The 21,856-nt window shown below is 43.5% G+C and overlaps 1 protein-coding gene across 4 annotated transcripts; it reads right to left on the reverse strand.

The window, feature by feature from the left end:
- Positions 1 to 420: 420 nt before the first annotated feature.
- Positions 421 to 19,365, reverse strand: Rabepk (Rab9 effector protein with kelch motifs). 4 transcript variants are annotated; one of them, XM_051185271.1, is made up of 8 exons: positions 19,086 to 19,365; positions 17,284 to 17,342; positions 14,242 to 14,399; positions 11,031 to 11,183; positions 6,163 to 6,324; positions 4,959 to 5,108; positions 1,181 to 1,330; positions 421 to 752 (listed from the first exon to the last, which is right to left on the reverse strand). In XM_051185271.1, the coding sequence occupies exons 2-8, from the start codon at positions 17,334 to 17,336 to the stop codon at positions 460 to 462; spliced, it is 1,119 nt and encodes a 372-aa protein (XP_051041228.1). In that variant the 5' UTR covers positions 17,337 to 17,342; positions 19,086 to 19,365; the 3' UTR covers positions 421 to 459. The 4 variants fall into 4 exon arrangements, with proteins under 4 accessions (XP_051041228.1, XP_051041231.1, XP_051041230.1 ...); XM_051185274.1 differs by having other exon boundaries at positions 17,280 to 17,342; XM_051185273.1 differs by lacking the exon at positions 6,163 to 6,324.
- Positions 19,366 to 21,856: the final 2,491 nt, after the last annotated feature.

The raw sequence follows: 21,856 nt of genomic DNA on the forward strand, positions 1-21,856 counted from the left end.
ATTGCTGGTAAAACTTTATACTGGAATTGTTTGCACTCAGCTATCCAGTTACCAAAGTTGGTTAAGTGAAAGATTATATATATTTATCCCTTGACCCAGCATGAACAAGGTCAATTTTCACATTTGATTGGGTCGCACTCCAGATCTGCCTAAACATTTGCCTATTGGTGTTTTTAAGGCAAAAAAATAGATATATGTATTTGTTTTTCAAGACATAGTTTCTCTATGTAACAGCTCTGGTTTGTCCAGGAACTCAATTTGTAGACCAGCCTGTCCTCGAACTCAGAGATCTACCTATCTCTGCCTCCTGATTAGAGGTATGCACCACACAAGACAGATATATTACTCTTTGCACAGCACTCTTGGTTAAGGAAACATACTGTGCCAAGACTTTGGCAGTGTGACTCACAGAGGCCTCACTTTTGTAAAAAATAACAAATAATAAAAATGTGGGTTTTATTAGTCAACTACAGTCACAATGCAATCATCATAAATCTCCCCTTCGGTATTCATCCCACCGAACACAAAACAGAGCAACGTGGTAGTCTGGCTTTCCTCAGGTGACCCACCACTCTGAGATACTTGTTTGTCAACATCATCCCCTTTTTCGGCTTCACAGTTTAGAATGACAGAATCTGAGTCTTCATTCTCAGAGGTGGACATCACTGGCCATGGGATGACACACATGGAGTGGTCCAGTCGTCCAGGGGGTAGGAAAGTATCAAACTGAAGTGAGGTCCAATGCTGCTTTTCTAAGTAGGGGGGACAAAGACAGATGTTTCCAGAAACAGTCAATGATTTCTGCATTAGTTACTCTATAAGGAGGAAATAAAGGGAAAAACAGGCTGGGTTGTGCAGTGTATATCTCTAATTCCAGTGCTCAGGAAGCACAGGCAGGATTGCTGCCATTTTTAGACTAGCTGGGCTACACAGAGAGATCATGTTTTTCTGTGGTTTGTTTCTTAAAGGTTTTTGTTTGTTTTTTTGAGATAAGGTTTCTCTGTGTAGTCCTGGCTGTCCTGGAACTCTCTCTGTAGACCAGGCTGGCCTCAAACTCACAGAGATCCTCCTGCTTCCCAAGTGCTGGGATTAAAGGCATGCACCACCACAGCTTGACAAGATTCTGTCATTTTTTCAAACACTGTATTTGTTTAAAGAGCAGGAGTGACAACCTGCTCACCTGTGTGATACTTGTACATCGTGTTCAGTGCTCCAGTGGGAGTCATTCCTCCAAACACATACACATGTTTTCCCACAGCCACGGCAGCGTGGGCAGCACAGCCTGCTGGAACAGCCCCTGTGGGACTAAGCTTTTGCCATTTCATGTTACCTGTCACAAGAGAGAGAGAGTTTTACATGAGCTAAAAAAATATAATTTCAAAATTATCCACTGCAGTATGCAAAATGACTACTTAGGGTCACCCACAGGGAGGTGCTGGTTTGTTTGTTTGCTTTGTTTTTTTGAGACAGGGTCTCACTATGTAGCCCTGGTCTAGAATGCCCTATGTAAACCAGGCTGGCCTTGAACTCTCCTGCCTCTCTCTACCTCCTGAACACTGAGATTAAAAGGCATTCAACACCATGCCTGGGTCACAAGGTTCTCTAAGAAGTAACAGAGAATGGTTAAGTGTGTAGAACTGTTTTTAAGGGTGGGCAGCTTGAATTATTTCCTGATTTGGAACAAGGAATCTACAGTTTTAAAAAGCACCTCATGAGATTCTGCTCTTTGGAGTATGCTGAGAAACTTGAAACCTTTAATAGTGATGAAATCTTTAACTGTTCACTGTCCAGATAGGCAAGGTTGTGTGTTTGTGTACACACATATGCAGGCATACATGCCCATATATACATGCATGTTTTGAATACATTTTTAAAGATTGATTTTTATTTTATGTTTATGTATGTTTTGCCTGAATGTCTGTGCACATGAGTGAATGGTACCCCATGGTACACATGGAGGCCAGAGGAGTGTTGCATGCCTTGGACTGAAATTACACTGGCTCCGAGCTGCTGTGTGGGTGCTAGGAATCAAACTCAGGACCTCTGGAAGATGCCAAGCTTTCTCTCAGGCACCCAACAACTTTGCAAATGCTGGCTACAATTTGCAAACTCTTGTTCAGCCCTGAGTTGCTATCACTTCTATCTACATCTTTTCTTCTTATAGATGAGCGCACAGACTGAGAGAAGGACGGAGACCGACAATAGTAGCTTGTAAGTGGCATAGTCAGTCATACTGAGGCTGCAAGGCTGTGTCTTCTATGCTGCATCTTGCTGACTCAGCACTCATGTCTGCATATAATCCAACGAGCACTCAAATAATATACATACATACCACTGGGTTTTACATTTGACGACTATTTGGGAGGTAAGAAAACGACAGCTAGGAAGCACTTCCCCAGCACAGGAAATGGGAAGTCTTAGAAAATTATCAGGTCAAGGGCTGGAGAGATGAATCAGGGATTTAGAACACTGGCTGGTCTTCCAGAGGTCCTAAGTTCAATTCCCAGCAACCACATGGTGGCTCACAACCATCTGTTCTGAGATCTGGTGCCCTCTTCTGGCCTGCAGGAATACATGCAGACAGAACTCTGTATACTCAATAAATAAGTAAATCTAAAAAAAAAAAAAAAAAAAAAAAAAAAAAAAAAAGGAAGAAGAAGAGAAGGACAAAGAAAATCATCAGACCAAGCACAACGGTGCACACTTTTAACCTCAGCACTCAGAGGCAGGGCCAATCTCTGTGAGTTTGAGGCCAGCTTGGCGTACAAAGTGAGTTACAGGACAACCTTGTCTCAAAAACAGCAACAAGAACAAATCCTGTGCTATTTGAAACTGCATGGGAGCAAATGTCTCTAGTCCCTGAACTCAGCAGACCAAAGAGGTGGGCTGCATAGCTAGACTCTGTTTCAGAGACAGAGAGAGAATCCCAAGTGTGGCAAATGGAGGAATTCCAGCTAGTGAGCCTGCTTTGTAAGGATTCAACTCCTTTGCATGGGAGTTTTTGTGCTTCTGTCCATCCTCTCTTTGTTCTGTAGCCTAGAACAAGGCAGACCTTGTTCATTTATTCTTCCATTCACTCAAGAGCAGACAAGTGCATACCCACTATCCTGCTGACTGTACTAAGTGCTTGCAACACACAAAGTAAAGAGGAAGTCCCCATCCCACAGAGCTCACAGCCAGAGACTCAGGAGAGAGTCTAGCCTTCAGAGGAGGAGGCAATCTTCAGGTTCTCTCTAGCTTTCCTTTTTCCAGGACTTTTGACCATGCAGCCCAGCAAACATGCAGTTCTGGTCATCCACCTCCATTATCTGAACCAGAAATGGAGCAAGAGTCAAATATTAAAGAGCTCTAAACTACAGGAAAGTGTGATGGAGCACACAGGGTGCTGGAAAGAGGTCAACAGTGCTTCACAAACAGTAAGTGTTTGGGAATGATTGCATGTTTTTAGATATAGTTGGGTACGGGGTTGTATGCCTTTAATCCCAGCTCTTGGGAGACTGAGGCTCAGATCTCTAGGAGTTCAAGGCCAGCTTGATCTATAGGGAGCTCTAAGCCAGTCAAGGATACATACACCCAGTATGACCCTGTCTCAGAAAAAAAAAAAAAAAAAAAAAAAAAGCAAACAAGAAAAATTTATAAAAAGATGTACTTAGGGGCTAGAGAGATAGCTCAGCTCATCTAGAAGTTCTAGGTTTAATTCACAATACCCACAAACATTTGTAACTCCAGTTCTAGGGAATCCAATGGCCTCTTAAGACCTCTTTGGTACTACATACATGTGGTACATAGACATACATGTAGGAAAACAACCACACACATAAAATATTTTATTTTGTTGTTGTTGTTTTCTGGTTTTTCAAGACAGGGCTTCTGTGTGTAGCCCTGGCTGTCCTGGAACTTGCTCTGTAGACCAGGTTTGATGGGGATGTCTTTCTGTGTGTATGTTTCTCTTATTGGTTGATGAATAAACCACTGATTGGTCAGTAGCCAGGCAGGAAGCATAGGTGAGGCTGCCAGACCAGGAGAAGGCTGGGGAGAGGAGGTGGAGAGAGGCTGGAAAAAGGGTGCCATGTAGAGACCAGGAAGATAGGACACGCCAGGTGTTCTCTGGTAAGATAAGGCCACGTAGAAATACATAGATTAGTAGTTATGGGTTAATAATTAAGAGAGACCTAGCCAATAAGTAACCCTAGCCATCGGCCAACAGTTTATAAATTACTATTAAGTCTTTGTGTATTTATTTGGGGTAAAGCGGCTGTGGGACAGAAACCTTCATCTTCACATCTTGGCCTTGGACTCACAGAGATCTGCCTGCCTCTGCCTCAAGTGCTGGAATTAAAGGCACATGCCACCACTGCCTGGCTAGAAATTTCTTATTTTTAACTGTGTACATATGTATGCGTATCTATGTGTGGGTATATGCTGGGGTCAGCTAGACCAGAAGCTGTGGATCCCCTGGGGCTGTTTAGAGCTGCCAGTGGGTGCTGGGAAAAGAACTTGGGTACTCTGCAAGAACAGCAAATATTTTTAACTGCTGAGCCATCTCGCTAGTCTTCCTCCTCCTCTTCTTCAGGTCTGTCTGTCTGCCTATCCATCTACCTGTCTAATTCACACTTATTTAGTGTGTACAGTGTTTTGACTGCTGGTAGGTCTGTACACCACCTGAACACAGCACCTGTGGAGGACAGAAAGGGCAACAGACTCTGGAGCTGCTGTTACCACTGGGTGGGTATTGGGAACCCTATCCAGGTCCTCTGGAAAGTATAGCCAATATGCTTCATGGCTGAGCTATCTCTCCAGGCTTATATTCCTGATTATTCAGGCCATACTTTGTGGAACCTAGGAAAGACTCTAACAGCCACACAAGTTACCAACACATAAAAGCAAAGATGAATTCTTCCAAGAACATTTTAAAGAATTTTGAATTCATAAGCTCCCCGGCCCTCTAGCATACTTACTTATATCAATGCAATGGAGATCATCAAAGAACCTGTCCCCTGACAAGCCTCCATGGATGAAGAGTTTCGTCCCAGCTGCCACCATCACATGGCCATGCCGAGCAGACGGAGGATTTCCATGTGTCTCTGGCTGAGACCACATCAAAGTGTCTACAAAAGTAAATGCGTTAACACTAAATAGCATGCCTCTTCAGCACCTCCCAGAACAAAGATGCTCCAAGAAGGAAGTGAACTTGGAATCCTCTCTCTGACTAATAAGCCAAGTAGATCTCAATCCTACTACCTAACCTCTGCTTGAACACATCCAGGGCTGGAGACTGCAAAGCCAATAATCCAGCATGCTGGCCCTACAGTCTGAGTAGTAGGCAGCCATTTCTTGCTTTGCATTGAAAAAAAAATATATCCCTTAAACATTAACCCAGAAGTGTCCCTAGGTTAAAATACAGGTGTGTACTTCTTCTGTGAAAATCCACCAGAGTTATTGGTTTTTATTCTTTTTTTCTCTCTCTTTCGTTGTTATCTGTTTTTGAGAGGTGCAAGAAATCAAGTGTAGGGTATTTGCACATACTGAGTATATGTTTTATCACTGAGTTACATCCTGGCCAGAGTAACCATTTTTTGTCATTGTTTTTTTTTTTTTTTTTTTTTTTTGAGATAGGATCTCACTATATAGCTGAGACTGGCCTGGGACCACATAGACCAGGCTAACCTTGAATTCACAAGAGACCTGCCTACTTCTGCCTCATAGTGCTGGGATTAAGGATGTGGACCAATCCACACAGCTTGATTTATTTTTTGAAACAGATTTCATGTATCCTCAGGTATGCCTGATCTCTCACCTGCTGTGGTTACAGACACGTAGCTGTTAATGTGCTTGTTTTGTGTGGTGCTAGGAACAAAATGCGGGTGGGGTTTGGTACAGCTAGGCAAATACTCTACACAAGTGTTCTGCTTGCATGTATGTCTGAACGCCAGAAGAGGACACCAGATCTCATCATAGATGGTTGTCAGCCACCATGTGGGTGCTGGGAATTGAACTCAGGATCTCTAGAGGAGCAAGCAGTGAGTGCTCTTAACCTCTGAGCCATCTCTCCAGCCCTCAAACCCTTTATCAAGAGCCTGTTTCCTGTATGTGAGGTAACAAAGGTTGAGGTGGGCCTGGCCAGGTAAGCAACCTCAAGACCCCAACATCCCCAGTCCATACTTGCGTCAAATACATGCAACTTCACATCCTGCACAGGCTGGGCACCTCTCTCTCCTCCTCCAAAGACATATAGCTGGTTTCCAATAGCTGCTGAGGATGTGTGGAATGTTCTTGGGGATGGTGGAAGGCTGCTCACTTCTGGTGTGGTCCAAGTCTTGGTTACTAGTCCAGATAGAAAATAAGCAAGACCTAGGCTAAGAGGCTTCTGGCTTTACGCTTAGTTGTATGAGGTGCTAGGGATCTGTACCAGGGCCTGCTGGGCTTGCATTTTACCATGATACACATCTACAGACCCTGACTGTGACTCTTGGTAGGGCTTTGCAGGGTCACCTTTGTACTCTAGTCTCTAAGGAGCACAGCAGGGCACAGCATGGCACAACTTTAGGCAGAGAGCTCATAATCTCCAATGCCAAGGAAGAATACAGTGATGTCAGAGGTTGTGAGACAGACAGAATTCCCCAGAGCTGAGAGACCATAAGTTCAATGAGGAGTGAGGTCAGTATCATGCCTGCTGACAGCTCTGCCCTGCCTTTAGGAGCCCAGTGTCTACTAAAATACATTCCCACTAAACATCTGAGCTCAAATGTGCCAAGTTTCCCAGAAAATGTGGCCCATTAAAAAAAGTAGACAGACTAGAGAGATGGCTTAGCAGTTAAGGGTACAGGCTGTTCTTCCAGAGGTCCTAAGTTCAATTCCCAGCAACCACAAGGTGGCTCACAATCATCTATAATGGATCTGATGCCATCTTCTGGCCTGCAGGCATACATAACATGAATAACCCTACTAAACAATAAATGATAAATGTCAGTTTTTCCATTCTCAAATGGGAACTGAAGCCAAGCTACACCGTTACTTGCTTAAGGTGATATAGCTAGCAAATGGCTATTGTGCTTTAGATACGTTTTTTTAAATATTTATTTTATTTTCATGTGTATGACTGTTTTGCCTGAATCTATAAATGTTCACCATGCCTGGTGCTCAAGGAGGCCAGAAGAGGGCATCAGATCCCTTGGACTGGAGTTACAGACTGTGAAATCAAACCTGGGTTCCCTGTCAGAACAGCCAATGCTCTTAACCACTGAGTTACCTCTCCAGCTGTGGTTTGAACAGTTTTCCTTCATTTTTTTTAAGGAATTATTTATTTATTTTACATATGAATGTTCAATGTGCATGTATGCCTTTATGCCAGAAGAAGGCATCAGATACCACTATAGATGGTTGTGAGTCACCATGTGGCTGCTGGGAAATGAACTCAGGACCTCCAGAAGAGCAGCCAGTGCTTTTAACCACCGAGTCATCTCTCCAGCCCCAGTGTAAACAGTTTAAATAATACCATGGTCTGTACCTTTTCTACTATTCTGTTTAAAAAAAAAAAAATGTCACCACGGGGCGGGGGTTGGGGGGCATATACAGAGTTTCTCTCCTTTCAAAATAAAATGTGAATGATATGGGAACAGATGCACTAATTCAGCACCTTCTTATGCAGGACAGTGGCCCCAAGCCATTGTGGGATATTTGTACACTGTGTGAAGATATATTATGGCGATTGGTTTAATAAAGACCTGAACAGCCAAGAACTGGCGAGAGATATAGGCAGGACTTCTGGGCAGAGAGAAAGGAAGCAGGAGATGATCAAGGTGTGAGGAGACACCGGGAGACACGGCGAGGAAACAGGAGGTGCAAGATGAAAGAGAGGTAACACCAACACATGATAGGACGTAGATTACTGTAAATGGGTTAATCTAAGTTATAAGTGTTAGTTAGGAACAAGTCTAAGCTGCAAGCCGAGCTTTTATAATTAATAAGAAGTTTCCGTGTCATTATTTGGGAGCTGGCTGGTAACACAAACAAAGACTCATTACACTGAGCTCTTGGTTCCTCCCATGGTGCTCACTCACCCGAGAGATGTCAGACGCTGTGAAGTCTCTGGAGAGTGGAGCAGAGGTCTGAAGCCTGATCTGTCAGACTCCTACACTAGTGCACTACAACTGAGCATTATTTCTTGTTAGAAAAATTCTCTGCCTTTTGCAAAAGATCTGCAGTCAATATACAGAATACTACATGAGGCATACACTATACATGTAGTAGCCAAACAAGAATGTGCAGATGGAATGGGCCTCAGCCTACATTAGAGCAAAATGATCCCTCTCTAGAGCTGCAGCTCTGGGGGGGGGGGGCAGGACTCAAATCACAGGAATACTGAAACCTGGGTATGGTGGCTCAAGCTTGCAAATGCCACACTTGGAAGAATGAGGCATGAAGTCTGAGAGCCTGTACTCTCCAGCAAGACTCTATCAGCAAAAACAAAACAAATAAAAAAATATAAGCAGACTTTTCTGTCCTGCCATGCCAGCCAGTTCCCAAATAACCACACACAGACTTATTAATAATCATAAATGCTTGTCCAACAGAATAGACTCGTTTTTAACAAGCTTTTATACGTTAAAGAAACCCATTTCTATTAATCTATGTGCTGCCCTGAGTCTTGTTTACCTCATCTACGTACTTTCCATGTTGCTTTTTCTGAGTCTGGCTGGGGATCCCTGAGACGATTCCTTCTTTTTCTTCCCAGCATTTTCTTAGTCTGGTTCTTCCTGCTAACCTTGTCCTGCTTAGCTACAGGCCAGTCAGCTTCTTTATTAAACCAACAATGGCATATATTCACAGAGTGTAAAGGAATATTCCACATACACAAGAATCAATTTCTCTGACAGAATGTTCTCAGAGTTCCACTGTTTTGTTTTTGTTGTTGTTTTGAATCTTGAGAGGGTTTGACTATATAGCCCTGGCTGGCCCGGAATTGCCATGTAGGCCTGGTTGATCTCAAACTCATAAGATCTGCTTACTCCTGCCTTCAGAATGCTGGGATTATAGGTGTGTACCACTGTGGGTTTTTTTGTTGTTTTTAAATAAATGCCATCACCCAGAGTCAAAAAGACAGGGTCCCAAGCTAAGGCAGCAATCCTGAGCTGTAGAACACGAACACACACACACACACACACACACACACTATCTTTTTAAAGGAAGACTTCCAGAACTGATTTCTGCTTTTTAATTCTTTCTAGATCAATACAGCAACTAACAGAGAGTAAATATTAGCTACTAATTTAAATCTTGAACAAGTTCACAAGGGAGAAACTATTAATATCCCAACATGACAGGAAAGAAAACTGAGACAGAGGTTTTGCTCAAGGTCATGGTGAATAATAGCATTATGGATAGTGTACAGCAAAGTACAGACTTTGACCTGAATATTGGGAACCATCCAAGAGCTTCATATATGCACTCCACCACTGCCTACACTCTGGCCTGATCTGAACTGTCAGCCATCAGACTCTAGCCCAGAATGGCCTTGAACTTGTGGTCCTTCTACCTCAGCCTCCCAAGTAGTTGGGATATCAGGCCTGTACCACCAGACCCAACTTAACCACCATATTCTGTGACGGTGTTCCAGAAAAAACAGCTTCAGCATAGACCAGGAGGCTGGTGGAATGTCTACTTTATATCCAATTGTGTTCTGGACCCTAGGAACAATGAACAAATCCTTATCCTCAAAGCATTGACATTTCAGTCATGGTGGTGGGTTATGCATTCAATCCTGCAACTTTTGGGAGGCAGAGGCAGGTGGATCTCTAAACTTGAGCCCAGCTTGGTCTACATAAAGGGTTCCAGGGAAGTCAGTGCTACAGAGCAAGACCCTGTCTCCAAAAATAGGAAGGAAGGAAGGAAAGAGAGAGAGAGAGAGAGAGAGAGAGAGAGAGAGAAAAGAAAAGAGGGAGGGAAGGATGGGAGGGAGAAAGGAAGGAGGGAGGGAAGAAAAGAATGGAAGGAAGGAGGGGGAGGGAGGGGAGGAAAGAAGGAGGGATGGAAGGAATGAGGGAGGGAAGGAGAGAAGGAAAGGAGGCTGGAGAGATGACTCAGCAGTTAGGAACACTGAGCTCTTCCTAAGGTTTGATTCCAGCACCTACATGGTAGCTCACAATTTTGAGTAACTCCAGTTCTGGGGAGCTGATACCTTCTTCTGGCCTCCTTGGGTACTGAATGTATATGGTGCACAGACATACATGCAGCCAAAACACTCATACACATAAAACTAAAAAATAAAGTATTTTAGCTAGGTGGTGGTGGTACATGTCTTTAATCCCAGCACTTAGGAGGCAAAGGCAGGCGGATCTCTAAGTTCAAGGCCAATCTGGTCTACAGAGTGAGTTCCAGGGCAGCCAGGGCTACACAGAGAAACCCTGTTTTAAAAAACAAGACTATACATACATACATACATACATACATACATACATACATACATACATACATAATTACAAAAGGTATTTAAGGCCAGGTAGTGGTGGTGTATGCCCTTAATTCCAGTACTTGGAAGGCAGAGGCAGGCAGATCTCTGTGAGTTTGAGGCCAGCCTGATCTACAGAGTTCCAGGAAAGTCTCCAAAGCTACACAGAGAAATTCTGACTCAAGAAACCAACCAAACGGACATCTAAGAAGACACTTTTCAAACACTACAAAGGAATTTCAATATTTGACCCAAAAGAAAATGCCGTCCTGTCAGGCACCTTCCATGGCACATTCCTATAATTCTATCACTTGAGAGCATGTCCTGAGTCTGGGCTAGCAGGGTATGCTTGGTCCCTAGGCCCCACCTGGTGAAAGGAGGTAACTGGTTTCCACATGGCACTACTGATCTCTTTTACACACACAAACACACACATTTGAAAATGTTAAAAAAAAATCTATAAATCCCTATTTTCTATGAGATCAGCAAAGTAAAATAGGTTGATTAGGGCAATTCAAATGTACTGTAAAATAATTGCAGCCATATGTGTATAATAAAAAGAAAATAACCTCTGTCTACTCACCAGGATCTAAGACTTGTAGACAATTTCGGTTTCCTGACTGGTCCGCACCCCCAAACACCCAGATGTTGTGAGGAGTGCAGGAGGGAACGAAGCTGGCATGCTCATACCGAGGCAAGAGACCTTCCATGGTAGCTGTGTCCCACTGTTGTGTTCCTAGAAAACATTTTCCCAACGTCAACTGGTATTCTGGATGACACACTTGGGAAGGGGAGTAAAAACAAGGGTAAAATCATAAGGACCAATCATCAAGTCTCTAAAGGGAACACGATCACTTGGAAATGTTCTCTAGCCCACACATGCAGGCTGCCTGCCTGGTCCATGAACCCTCTTTGATGGACACTGTCTCCATTCTTCCTCCCACAGAGTCCAGGTCACTATGCATAGCATTAACTTTCTAGTTGTAACTGACGGGGCCTCTTGGATCCAGTTTCCACTCTCTCAGCATCTTGGGCTATTTTTTGTCCTTAGATTCTGAAAACCACTCCTGATATCTATATAAATTCAATTTCCCCTCCCACATAAGGGGCCCTAAGTCATCTCTGGGCAAACAGAGCATGATGCCTAAACCAATTAATTCTTTTAGATAGCAAATCATGAAGCTAGGACCTTACAAGTATCATGTTGTTAGCTAATCATGACTGCACACAAAGTGGGTTAGTAACCTTTATGGAATAGGATACTGTGGTATAGCAAATGGCCTTGCTAAGGTCACCATGGTACTATAACTTGCAATGAGTTTGTAACTGAAACTGGTATGGTGGTCCAGAACCCCAGTGCTTGGAAAGTGGAGGCAAGGGTTGTAAGTTTGAGGCCAGTCTGGGCTACACAGAGAATTCTAGGCTAGAGTGGACTGTATAGGAAGAAGCTCTCACAGACAGACAGTCATTATATAACCAAGGCAGAGTGTAAGCCCTTTGAGGGCTGAAGGAGATTCAAGGTATCTTTGCCAAGTGCTGGGAGTAGAGATTCAAGTTCCTGGACAGTGTAAGTAGAGACTGTGGCAACTCCATGGGTGGGAGCCTTGTGGACAGCTGACACTTCCAGGTCTAAATAACTGTTGCCATGTAGTCATGCAGGATCATAGATGTCAGACCTCCTAAAACTACTATGAGAAGCCCAACCATGGTAATTTAAACTCTTCTAATTATATTCTATTTCTTATGTGTACGTGCATGCACATTCATCTGTGCCACAGCACCTGCATGGAGGTCAGAGAACAACTTTTGAGAGTTAAGTTTCTTCCTTACATCAAGTGGCTTTCAGGGAACAAACTCAGATGAGGCTGGGCAGCAGGTACCTCTACCTATTAATCCATCTCTTTGGCCCCATTTCTGTTATTTCAATCTTGAATCATTCACAAATCAAGTGCACATATAAAAACTGACATAGTTGGGGCTGGAGAGTGGGCTCAGTTGTTAAGGGCTCTTGCTGATCTTGCAGAGGACCCAAGCTCAATTCCCAGCATCTATGCAATGTTTCTGGCTTCTGTGGGCATTGGTACTCACACGCATATATCCCCACGCACACTCCCCCTCCACACACACATATTAAAAGTAGGAGAATAATGAAAGAGTAATTACTGCAGCATGCCCAGTTTCAGTTCCTAGCACCATGGTAGCTCACAACTCTCTGTAGCTCCAGTTCTAACTTCTTCTGTGGTGCACATACATACAGGTAGGTAATTTCTTAAAATAATTCCTTAATCCAATCATCTCTATTTGAAAAAATAAATAAACAATAAATAAAACAGCTGGGTGGTGGTGGCGCACACCTTTGATCCCAGCACTCTGTGGAGACAGAGGCAGGCAGATCTCTGTGAGTTCAAAGTTAGCCTGGTCTACAGAGGTAATTCCAAGACACTCAAGGCTATACAAGGAAACCCTGTCTTGAAAAACTAAACTAATGAAATAATAATTAATAGTAATAATAAAACAAATCTTTACAAATTTGACAAAGTTGTTCTTTAATCTCTATGTGTGTGCGCTAGGCACATGTTTAAAATAATAAATATAATAAAAATATTAAAACTTAGACTAAGTGTGGTAACATATACCTTTAATCCCAGGTCCTAACACTTTGGAGGCAGAGGTAGGTACATCTCTGTGAGTTCAAAACCAGCCTGGTCTACATAGCTAGGATAGCCAGGGCTACACAGAGAAACCCTGCCTAAAAAAAAAAAAAAAAAAAAACACCACCCCACCCCACCCCAGACACCCCAGAAATGTTACATGACCACAGTCAAACATGAATGTGGGTCATCAGTTCAACTGCCTTTTGTATAGCAGTATAGCACATAGTAATTTGTTCACAGCTTCATTCATTCATTTATCCATCAGAATACAAAGTGCTTGCTCTGGCCACATGCTGTGGCAGTGGCTAGGGATACAATGATGAGAAAAACAGCCTCACTGTGTTTCTGAAGACCTTAAACTCTTGTGAGAAGTACACATAATCATATGTGCTCAGATATGGGAAGGGGGAAACAGGAGAGCATGCATGAAAACTGAAAACCAGAGTTTGAGCAACAGCTTCACACAGACCAGTGAAGGCAAGAGAATCACACGTTCAAGGTCACCCTCCTACACAGTGAGTTCATGCTAGCCTGAGCTACATGAGATTTCTTCAAAACAAAATAACACTCCCCCAAACCAGAGTGCATCACTTTCTGGGTTGGTATGGAATATGCACTGTGTAGCAAGCCACCAAGGGGGCAAGGAAACTTGAATGAAAAGGATTCACTAGCTGCAAAGGGACAATGACTGAGGAAGGCAGAGTCAGGGTTTGATGATTAATTAGAATGTGGACTGGAGACAGAAGGAGAAATGGGTCATTGATGCCTCCTGGAACAGTTGATAACCAATTTCTAGATTGTCAGGGCTCAATACAGACTCTTCCCCAACAGTGATGTACTGAACAGGTAGGTATGTGCTAGAGGTCAGTTGAGAGAGACCTTAGGGGTCAGAAAAGATATTCCTCTCTCTAAGAGGAAAACCCTGTTGTCTGATGTGAGTTGGCATTATTACTACCATTATTATTATTGTTTTGAGTCGGGTCTATGTTTTTCTGGTCTGGCACTTGTATATAGACCAAGCTGGCTTTGAACTCCCAGGAATTGTCTTGCCTCTGTCTCTCTGGTTCTGGTTTGAAAATGTGTACTACCATTCCCAGCAGAGCCAGTATTTTTAGGAACACTCTGCAATGTTGATCTTACCCAAATCCATGATGTGTACATCTGAGAAGCTTTGGTTTGGATTTGCTCCCCCTACAATGAAGACCTTCCCTTTCTTGGCATCACCAACTGGGGGTAAATATGAGCAGCTGTGGCCGACTCGAGGGCAGGGTTTGTCTCCAGGGCGAGTCAAAGTGTACCTGCAAAAGGGAAAATACACTCAGAAAGCCTATGTGAGAGAGAATATTCTTCCATTCCTCACAAAATAGTCACCAGGATAAAATGTCTGGTAGACATTTAAATTTTAATTACTAATGTTGTATGTGAGCATGCGCATGATGTGTGTGTAAGTGCCACAGTGCAGGTGTTGAGGTCAGACAAAAACTCCACAGAAATGGTTTTCTCCTACCTTTATGGGGTTCCCAAGATTGAAGCTAAGTCACCAGGTTTACTGGGAAAACGCCCTCACCTGCTGAGCCACCTCACTGGCTCCACACTGGTATCTCAGTTGTATCCAGAAAAGTGTCATTTCCTGACCAACTACTGTACCTTCCCTTCACTCGGCTGCCTCTGGCTTTTCAATTTTGAATTTTTGCAGGTCTTTGACTCCTATGGGGCTCTGTGGTAGACAGGGAGACTGTGACAAGTGAGATGTCCACTGGCCAGAATGGTATTACTGTGGCCTGTGGATTCAGACAGACCTGGTTTAAGTATTGCTTCAGTGCTTTCCAGATGTGTGGCATTTGGCGGGGGAGGGGCACTTAACCTCTCTGGATCTTAGTTTTCTGTTATAAAACAAGGGATTGTTACCAGGCAGTGGTGGCACACGCCTTTAATCCCAGCACTCTAGAGTCAGAGGCAGGTAGATCTCTGAGTTCCAGGTCAGTTTGGTCTTCAGAGTGAGTTCCAGGACAGCCAGGGCTGTTACAAAGAGAAACTGTCTCCAAAAAGCAAACAAAGAAAAAACAAAACCCCAAGGACTGTGATAGTTTTTAACCTCCAAAGGAGGCTGTGAAGACTCAGAGTTTGCAAGGATGCAGGAAGAGACTCAGTAAACAATAGCTACAGCATTATCATACCCATAGGGACACCAAGGATGCCAAGGCCATGGCTAACAGTCAGTGATGTCTCCCTGTGAAGAAAATTCTCAAGAACTCATGGATTAAGCCCATAAGAATTATATAAAATCTATTAAGAGCCTTTTCAGGCTTGGAAACCTCAACCAAATGGAACTTGAACCTAGGATTCACAAGCTGAAATATAGGGTCAGGCATTCCCCACTACATTTATTTTGATTTTTAACAGAAAATGAAAAATGCATTTCAAGCTTGCTGGTTGGAAACAAACCAACTAAATTTTAGTTTAAGACAGGGTCTCAGGCAGTCTAAGATGGCCATGGGACTCCAGACAGTCCAGGATGACCTTAAATTCCAGATGCTCCTGCCCCCACCTCCCAAATCTGGGACACAGTGAATAACAACAGTTCCCAGCTAGTCTCTGGGCCCTGTCTTATTCGAGCTCTCTGACCCCTCCCACTTCCTGCACCCTCCCTCTGGGTGTGTACTCACCTTCAGGCAGCAGTTCCCTTTTCTCTGGCATCTCTCCACCAGCCCCTTGGAATTCTCAGCACCCTAGCTTCCCTTTCCTTCACTCTGTGTTTGCTTTTCAGATTCATTTTATCTGCCCTGGTGGTTTCTATGAACACCCAGCTCTGTCATTATCAGTGATTTCGGGATCTTTCCTCCTTGTTCAGATCTGTTCTGACATTTGGATTTGTGTATTCCTTCACCTGAAGGATTGCTAACAATGTCCCATACACACTGCTCACAAAGCAGCATTTATGGATGCCCACTAACCATCAGTACTATTACTGCAGTTTGAGTTTAACAACTGAGGAAAAGGGGTGTAAAAAAGTTAAGAGTTTGAGCATTGTATTCAAGAATAGATAAATATCTAGAAAGAAGCATTCCTTGCCTTCATAGTCCTTAAGGACCAGCGGGTAAAAGGGCTGTTTGAAAGCTTCATGAGTATCCCTTTCATTGTTTTCACAGTCAAAGAAAAGTTTTAACATAAAAAAAAATTATTTCTATCTTTTTTTTTCTAGATAGTATCTTACTCCATTTCCCAGTCTAGCCTTGAACTCCAAGTGACCCTACTACCTGAATACTAGACAGCCTGTCTCAGAACAAAGCAAGGCCAATCTTGGTGGCCATGCCTGTAATCCTTGCACTTGGGATGCTGAGAAAGGAGAGTTGCTGAAAGTTAGGAGCTGACCTGAGTTACATGAGACTCTGCCTCAACAGCAAACAAAACAGCAAAATAAGTAAAGATATTTGAGGTTGGACACAGGCAGAAATAGATTGATAATGCAGGCTTTTGTTTATCTTGTTGTTCAGAGCTGGGAATCAAACTAGGGATATTATACATGTAGGTAGAGCTCTACAACCAAGCTACATTCCCAGTTCTCTAGAAGACTTTACCCTAGAGCACACCTCCAACACATGTGTGATGGCTCTGAAGCAAGGCAGGTCGTGTGGAAGTAGGCATGGAGGCTCACCTAGAGCCCTGTGAGAACACTGCACCTCTCTGCAACCTTCTGAGAGCCCCTCAGTGCAGGCCAAACTCCATCATCTGCTCTGTCTCTAACTTCACTACAGAGGGACTATTTGCCTTTGGACTTCTGGAGCCTACACAGCAGCCATCGATGTTAGCCAGTGTGAGTTCTCGAATGAAGGGTTTAACAGACAGACAGCCAATGAACACTAAAGCCAGTATAACTCAAATTCAATTACTTGAAACCTTAAGAATGAGTCACACAGCTCAGGGGAAGAGCTAAGAGTTGGAGCTGAGGATGTCAGATGGCCAGGTTTTATTCCTCTTGGCAAACATATTTTAATAAAATTAACAGCTGCTCTGTGATAATTATTACTCCCATCTTTCCTCTGAAGACCTTCCCAGACAGTTTGAGTCTTATTACCACAGTTTCATTGCTACTGCTTTGCGGTGATGTTCAAATATGTTAGTAAACTACATGTATATGAAACAAAAACTTGAGTTCTTGTGTCTGAACCATTCCTTACAGACCATGTAGCTTTCCTGGGCTTCTCTCCAGGGTCCAAGACTGGCAGTTCCTTCATGACACCCTATGCAGAAGAGAGGAAGGCAGTGTTCAGGGTTCTTTCTACAACACAACAAATCTAGTTGTGCCCCTCATAAACCTTTCTTACACCATTGTGGAGGAGCTCAGTGGTCAAGCACTTGCCTAGAATGAACAAGGCCCCAGGCTGGATCCCCAAAACTGGGAAGGAACAATAAATCCATCGTATCTTTGAGGTCCAATGTTCTAATTTCTGGTAAATGTGAATGAAAATTACCACATGTATGGGATAATCTTTTTTGTTTTGAAATAAGCAAGATCTTTAGTAGCCAAGGCTGACTTTAACTCTGGACAATCCTCCTGTGAAAGTCTCCTCGGTACTGGAACTGTAGTCACTATAGTATATATCCAGCATTTTTCTTTTCTCCCCCCACCAGCCCAGTGACAGGGTTCAGCTCCAGGGCCTTATGCATCCTACGTGTCTAACTTGAGCTACAATCCCCAGCCCTTCATACAATACAACTACTCAAGGTTTTCAGCTGCTTTCCATCTGTCCTTGAGACCCATGAGGGAGGGGCATATATCAAAATGTGAGAGGTATTTATTAAAGACAAAACAGGCACGGAAAGGGCAATAAGGCAGGGAATAAAAATCAGAACAATGTACAACACATACATACAAAATGCCATAATGAAACACATTGGGTTTTTTAATTATTATTATTATTTTAATGTATGTTGGCATTTTCCTGTGTATGTCTGTATGAGGGTGTTGGGTCCTCTAGAACAGGAGCTACAGACAGTTGTGAGCTGCCATGTGGATGCTGGGAATTTAGCCTGGGCCCTCTGGAACAGTAGCCATCTCTCCAGCTCTCCGACACTCATTGTTTTGCAGGCTAATTTAAAAATTGGATTAAGAAAGCTGGTGGTGGCAGCAGCAGTGGCCACGGCACACACCTTTAATCTCAGTACCTGGGAGGCAGAAGCAGGTGGATCTCTGTGAGTTCCAGGTTAGCCTGGTCTATTGATGGAGTTCCAGGACAGCCTGCAAAGCTATAGAGAAACCCTGTCTGGAAAAACAAACAAAACAAAACAAACAAACAAAAAACCAGAGAGAGGGGTGGGGTAAAGAGAAAGACAGAGAGAAAATAAAGCCCATTTCAATGATTCCTTAAAGAAACTTTCTCTTTCCAGTCTCTCAAATTACTGCTCCTGTCTCAGGGATTAGCAACACACACACACACCCTCAGGGAGACTTAATTAAAAGGATTTGGCTTGGATTTCCTATATGATAGTATCTATTTAGCCATCATTATTACAGGAATCATTCTAAATGTAATTTCCTTTTTTTTTTTTTTTTTTCAAATTTACTTATTTAGAGACAAGGTCTTATGTAGTCTATGTTGGCCTTGAATCATTATGTAGCCAAAAATGACCTTGAACTTCATTCAGATCCTCTTGCCTCCAATTCCCAAACACTGATTACAAAGCAATACCACCATGCCTGGTTTTATGCTGTTCTAGGGATCAGATCCAGGGTTGTGTTCTGGATAGGCAGGCACTCTGCCCCTTGAACTACACCCTCAGACCCTTGAATGTAATTATCTATTTAAAAGTCTGTAGTCAGTCAGGCACGGTAGTGCCCTACCTGGCACTTCGGAGGCTTTAGGCTATAGACTGATAGAGAGGACAGCCTGGGCTACATTGTCTCAAAATAATAGTAAAAGTAACTAAGATTAGATTCTAAAATCTTAGCATGTCCGGCCTTCAGTTTCATTCTGATAACTTACCAATGGGCCCGCAGAGAGTAGAAGTAGGGACAAATGAACGGAGAAAAGGAATTAAAGAAGAGATGCACCGGTGAGGGCCACCTGCGGCCTAGGCTACTGACCACAAGGTCAGAGCTGAGAGGTGCCGGCTTCGCATGAGCGGGGACTCTCCTAGCTACCTCCTTACATCCTCTCTCCCGGCCACATCTCCGCGTGAAAGAAGTCAGGGTCAGGGAGAAATGGCTGCCTGCTTCCCGCTAATGTGGCTGACCAGAGAGCAGGGACACCGTCCCCTCCACCCAGCTCAAACTCACTTTGTTAAGGAAAGGGATCCACTCTCCTCCAGGTGACCCCGCCCAGAGACCTCCAGCCCAGCACCAATTACCTGCCGCAGCTTTGGCTTGTCCAGGACGTAGCTCCACCCTCAGGGTGGGGCTTAGGAGCCCGCCCCCCCAGGCCCCGGAAGCGTGTCCAAGGCAACCGCTCTGCGCCTCCCTGGTCTCCTGCAGTAGGCGGCCACTCCAAACTTTGCATACTGGTTGGCACACCTTTCGATGGCACCAATTCCTTATTCAGCTCTTAAAGGACGAATGGGGTTTGTTACAGCAGTCGTTACAGCATTAGAGACGTCTGAAGGGGAGGTATGGCCTGGGACTCATTATGTAAGCTAGGCCCACCTTGAATTCTGCTGCTGCCTCCTGAATGAGGTTATGTGCGTGTTCCATTATGCCAGGCTTTGCCTGTGCAGGTTTGAGGCCGTTTCAAACTGTGGCGCTTAAAGCGGTTCATTTCCTTAATTGTTCTAGACCACAGATCTTTGGCCTTCTGGAGCTCACAGGCTGAACCAAGTGATTAAGCACAAAGGACAACTAGGTCCTATTGTAATGGGTGAGGAATAAAAAGTTCACTGAGGCCAGGCGGTGGTGGTGCACACCTTTGATCCCAGCACTCGGGAGGCAGAGACAGGATGATTTCTGTAAGTTTGAGACCAGCCTGGTTTACAAAGCGAGTTCCAAGAGATCCTCCAAAGCGACAGAGAAATTGTCTTGAAAAAAAAAAAAAATAACAGCAACAACAATAACAACAAAAAAAGTTCACTGATCTGTATGATCTTGGAGAAAGTTATTAATACTTTGGGTATTTTCCCTCTGCATCAGAGAAGTCCTAAGATTTCTATAGGGTTTGTGGTCAGTTATCTATCGAGGCCCAGAGCTAGTCCTCTGTAAAGGCCAAGCTTATTTCTATTTATAAATGAACTAACCTCTGTCAGCATCGTCACCTACATAATCTCTGATCTATGTCCTAGTTATAAGTGCTCCATGTTGTTCCTAAAACAAAGGTGACTCACCTGTGCCTATGTGTGATCAGAGTACCACACTCTTATGCTCACTATCATCAGAACTCAAAACAGCCTAGAAAGAGCAGAGCTACTGTGATGATGGAGTTCCTGTCCCAGCCTGATCCTGCAGCCATTTAGTTCTAAAAAAAAAAAAAAAATACACAGAAGCTTATATTAATAATAAACTGTTTGGCCAATGGCTGGAGCTTCTATTGGCTAGCTCTCTCTTAATTGTTAACCCATTTCTGTTATAGTATGTATTGCCATGAAGCTGTGTCTTACCCCTAATGCTCTGGCATGTTACTCCTTCAGTGGCTACATTGCATCTCCCCTGGTCTCACTGCCTTCCTCTTCCCAACCTTCTAGTCCGGTAACTCCACCTATACTTCCTGCCTGACTAGTGGACAATCAGCATTTATTCACCAACTAATAAGAGAAATATATATTCACAGCATTCAGAAGGACATCCCCCATCACTACTGTACTTACTGGGAGAGAGCAGGCAAACTTGGCTTTAGACACAAGCTCAAGCACCTAACAGGGAACTCTGACATCTGCCAAGTTTGTTCTCCTCTCTGAACTCCAGTTTACATATAGAATGAGGATAGCAACACCAGCAGACAGCTGTTAAGAGAACCTACTAATGCTATTGAAAGGGTTTTCATTTTGAGACAAGGTCTCACCTCACAAGCGCTAAGATTTACAGGTAAGGGCCACAATGCCAGAGATCCAACTTAATTAACTCTTTTAGCTATTGGAAATCGAACCAAAATTCATGGACAAAGTAGAAATTGGGGGCTACAGCTCTCTTCATTTCCTTGTCATATGTTTCTAACACCTGGACTCTTCATGACTTCCTGTAGCGAATAGAAAGTTCCCCAGAGACTGCTGAAGAAGAGTTTAGAGGTATACACTCTGCTTTCCTTCTGGAAACTGGACCAAGGCCAGGTTGGCTCTGGCCATGTGCTCAGCATGTATTTAGATAGCAATTACTGTCGGAGCTCCGGAATGCTTTGATGGGGCCTGTGACTTTTGACTAGGATTACCTCAAGATGCCATGCTAGAGGGGTATATTAACAAGGAAAACTGGAATATCAGACAGTTTACATTGTAGGAACTAATCCTTTAAAAATAGAAACCACATTTCTGAATTCTTTGAGGAATGTTTGAGTTCTGCTTTTAAAATGGTAGCCATGGGGCTAAAGAGACAGCTCAAACAAAACCAACCAACCAAAACAAAAGAAAATCCAAGTAAGTTTAATTATTTTGCATCTCTACTTAAAATCCTACAATAGTCCACTGCATCAATGAAAAATAAACGTGTTTCCTTTTTTCCTCTGCTCTCCAGCCACTATGGGAGGGCCCTTCCTCAGAGGCTCTTGATATGCTTAGGAATGCTTCATTAGCAATCTTCTGGAGAACTTCCTATCTTTATAGGTTTGTTTATTTATTT

Source organism: Phodopus roborovskii, unplaced genomic scaffold (assembly GCF_943737965.1).
Source record: "Phodopus roborovskii unplaced genomic scaffold, PHOROB, whole genome shotgun sequence".
Taxonomy (NCBI): domain Eukaryota; kingdom Metazoa; phylum Chordata; class Mammalia; order Rodentia; family Cricetidae; genus Phodopus; species Phodopus roborovskii.